At 44.1% G+C, this 2,656-nt stretch overlaps 1 protein-coding gene across 1 annotated transcript; it reads left to right on the plus strand.

Moving 5' to 3' along the window:
- The first annotated feature begins 1,142 nt into the window (after window positions 1-1,142).
- On the plus strand, window positions 1,143-2,156 carry LOC133748639 (vomeronasal type-1 receptor 4-like). The gene has a single exon (XM_062177571.1). It carries the CDS (start codon window positions 1,143-1,145, stop codon window positions 2,154-2,156), a length of 1,014 nt encoding a protein of 337 aa, XP_062033555.1.
- The last annotated feature ends 500 nt before the right edge of the window (window positions 2,157-2,656 follow it).

Here is a 2,656-nt window from a genome sequence, read left to right on the forward strand (position 1 = left end):
CATGTTGCAATTTGAATTTCTGATTTTTCATACAAATATGCGACTGCTCTATGGAATACTTAGGTCAGCAGAGGAGTGTTTGAACAAAGACTATGTAGAAGGATGCCATAACACAACAAGACAAGAAAAAGATATATTACCGGAACAACATAAATAAGGAGGAAAAATGTTAGAAAAACGTCACCAAAACACACACACACATGCACACACACACACCCCACAAGAATACACATACAACAAGCATCCAAATGTATCTTAAGAAAATACTGGCGCTGGTGCTGTGGCGTAGCAGGTAAAGCCGCCACCTGCAATGCCGGCATCCCATTTGGGTGCTGGTTCCTATCCCAGCTGCTCGACTTCTGATCCAATGCTCTGCTAAGGCCTGGTAAAGCAGTAGAAGATGCCCAAAGACCTTGGGCCCCTGCACTGATGTGGGAGACCCGGAAGAAACTCTTGGCTGCTGACTTCAGATCAGCACATCTGCAGCCATTGAGGCCAATTGGGGGAGTGAATCAGCAGATGGAAGACCTTTCTCTCTCTCTCTCTCTCTCTCTCTCTCTCTCTCTCTCTCTCTCTCTTTCTCTCTGCGTTTACTCCTCACTATGTGCAAGTCTGACTTTTCAATACTTAAATATTTAAAAATACAAAGAACTTATTTATCTTTTTCTTTTTCTTTTTGACAGGCAGACTGGACAGTGAGAAAGAGAGACAGAGAGAAAGGTCTTCCATTTTCATTGGTTCACCACCCAATGGCTGCTGCGGCCAGTGAACTGCGCTGATCCAAAGCCAGGAGCTAATGCTTCTCCTGGTCTCCCATGCGGGTGTACGCCCTAGGACTTGGGCCATCCTCCACTATACCTCTGGGACACAGCAGAGAGATGGACTGGAAGAGGAGCAACTGAGACAGAATCCGGCACCCCGACCAGGACTAGCATCCGGGTTGCTGGCGCCGCAGGCAGAAGATTAGCCTATTGAGCAACGTATTTTTCTAGCAGGCTTTTCTGAATGGGAAAAAATGGGTGGAAGTAAGAAATGAACTTAAGCTTCCTCGATGAAATACATTAGCTCCATTTCTTTCCAGGACTTACTGGCTTTGCGTGAATTACTGCCCTGGTGACTGCATGCCATCCAGGGCTCTGACCATGGGAATCATCTTTGTCTCTCAGACAGGAGTCGGAGTCCTAGGAAACATCCTGCTCCTTCTCTGCTATGGCTTCATTTCCTGCACTGGACGAGGGATAAAGCACATGGATTTGATTCTCCATAACCTACTTGTAGCCAACTGCTTGGTTCTTCTCTCGAGAGGCATTCCTCAGACCATGGCAGCTTTGGGGCTGAAATATTTCATGGACGATTTTGGATGCAAACTAGTTTTCTATGTTCATAGAGTGGCCAGAGGGGCATCTCTGAGTGCTACTTCTCTCTTGAGTGGCTTCCAGGCCATCACAATCAGCCTTAGCAGCCCTCAGTGGATGGAGCTCAAGGTCAAAGCCCTCAAATCCTTTCGATTATCCAGTCTTCTCTGCTGGCCCCTTCACCTGTTGGTAAATAGTATGGTTCCTATGTATATTACAGCGACAGGGAAGAGCAACAACCTCACAGAGAAAAAGGACTTAGGGTTCTGTTCTGGCATAATTAGTGACAGAAATATATCCTTATTGTGTTCCATGATGTTTTCCTTCATTGACGTCTTGCATTTGGTGTTAATGATTTGGGCCAGTGGCTGCATGATGTTCATTTTGTACAGACATAAGCAGAAGGTCCTGCACATTCACAGCAAAAGCCTCTCTCCCAAATGCTCCCCAGAGTCGAGAGCCACCCACAGCATCCTGATCCTAGTGGGCACATTTTTCTGTTTCTATGCACTGTCTTCCTTCTTTACTTTCTATATGTCCCTCTTTGATAAACCCAGCTGGTGGCTGGTGAATACCTCTGCCCTTATGGGTTCATCTTTCCCCTGTGTTAGCCCCTTTGTGCTCATCAGCAGAGACCCCCGTGTCTCTAGGCTGTGGTATACCAGTGGCACAAAGATCAATGATTTTCGTAAACGGGTCAGCATGAAAATCCAGAATGCTGCATACTGTCCTTGTATCAGGTTACCCTTCCATATTTTACATTTGCTAAATCAGTTAGTGGATAAGATCAAAACAAGATAGACTGGTCGTGAACACAAAATTATTTCATTTAGCAGATAGCCAGACATGAAACAAGGAGGGGCTTCTCATTTCTACTTTGCCTACATCAAATAAGGTTGTTTTTCTACAGTCTTTGTCCCCATGTGTCCTTGTCTCCTTACCAATGCTACTAATCTTCCCTTTACCATTCACTTTTTTTGAAATCCTCATTTGAGATACTGTGATAATAAAGTCTACTCTTAGTTTTACTTCTTTGATTAAATACCAAAAGTGAACTCTGAAAGGTATAAACTCCTTCCTTCACTCTGACTCTTTGGGGGTATAAAAAGATAGTGAATTTTTTTTTTATACAGTTTTTTTCCCCAGGTTCGGTGGAGGAATTCTAAGTGATTTGGGAATCAAGAAGTTGCTATCATTGATTCTATAAGCATGTTAAGTTGTATACCCTCAGATAAATTCCAACCACAATTCCACAAGTCCATTTGGAACAGGAATTCTGGAGGCAAAGTTTAGTGGAAGAA

Source organism: Lepus europaeus, chromosome 19 (genome assembly GCF_033115175.1).
Source record: "Lepus europaeus isolate LE1 chromosome 19, mLepTim1.pri, whole genome shotgun sequence".
NCBI classification, from domain to species: domain Eukaryota; kingdom Metazoa; phylum Chordata; class Mammalia; order Lagomorpha; family Leporidae; genus Lepus; species Lepus europaeus.

Coding starts and splice junctions, on each gene's coding strand:
- LOC133748639 (XM_062177571.1), top strand. CDS start 1,143: ATGGGAATCATCTTTGTCTCTCAGACAGGAGTCGGAGTCCTAGGAAAC.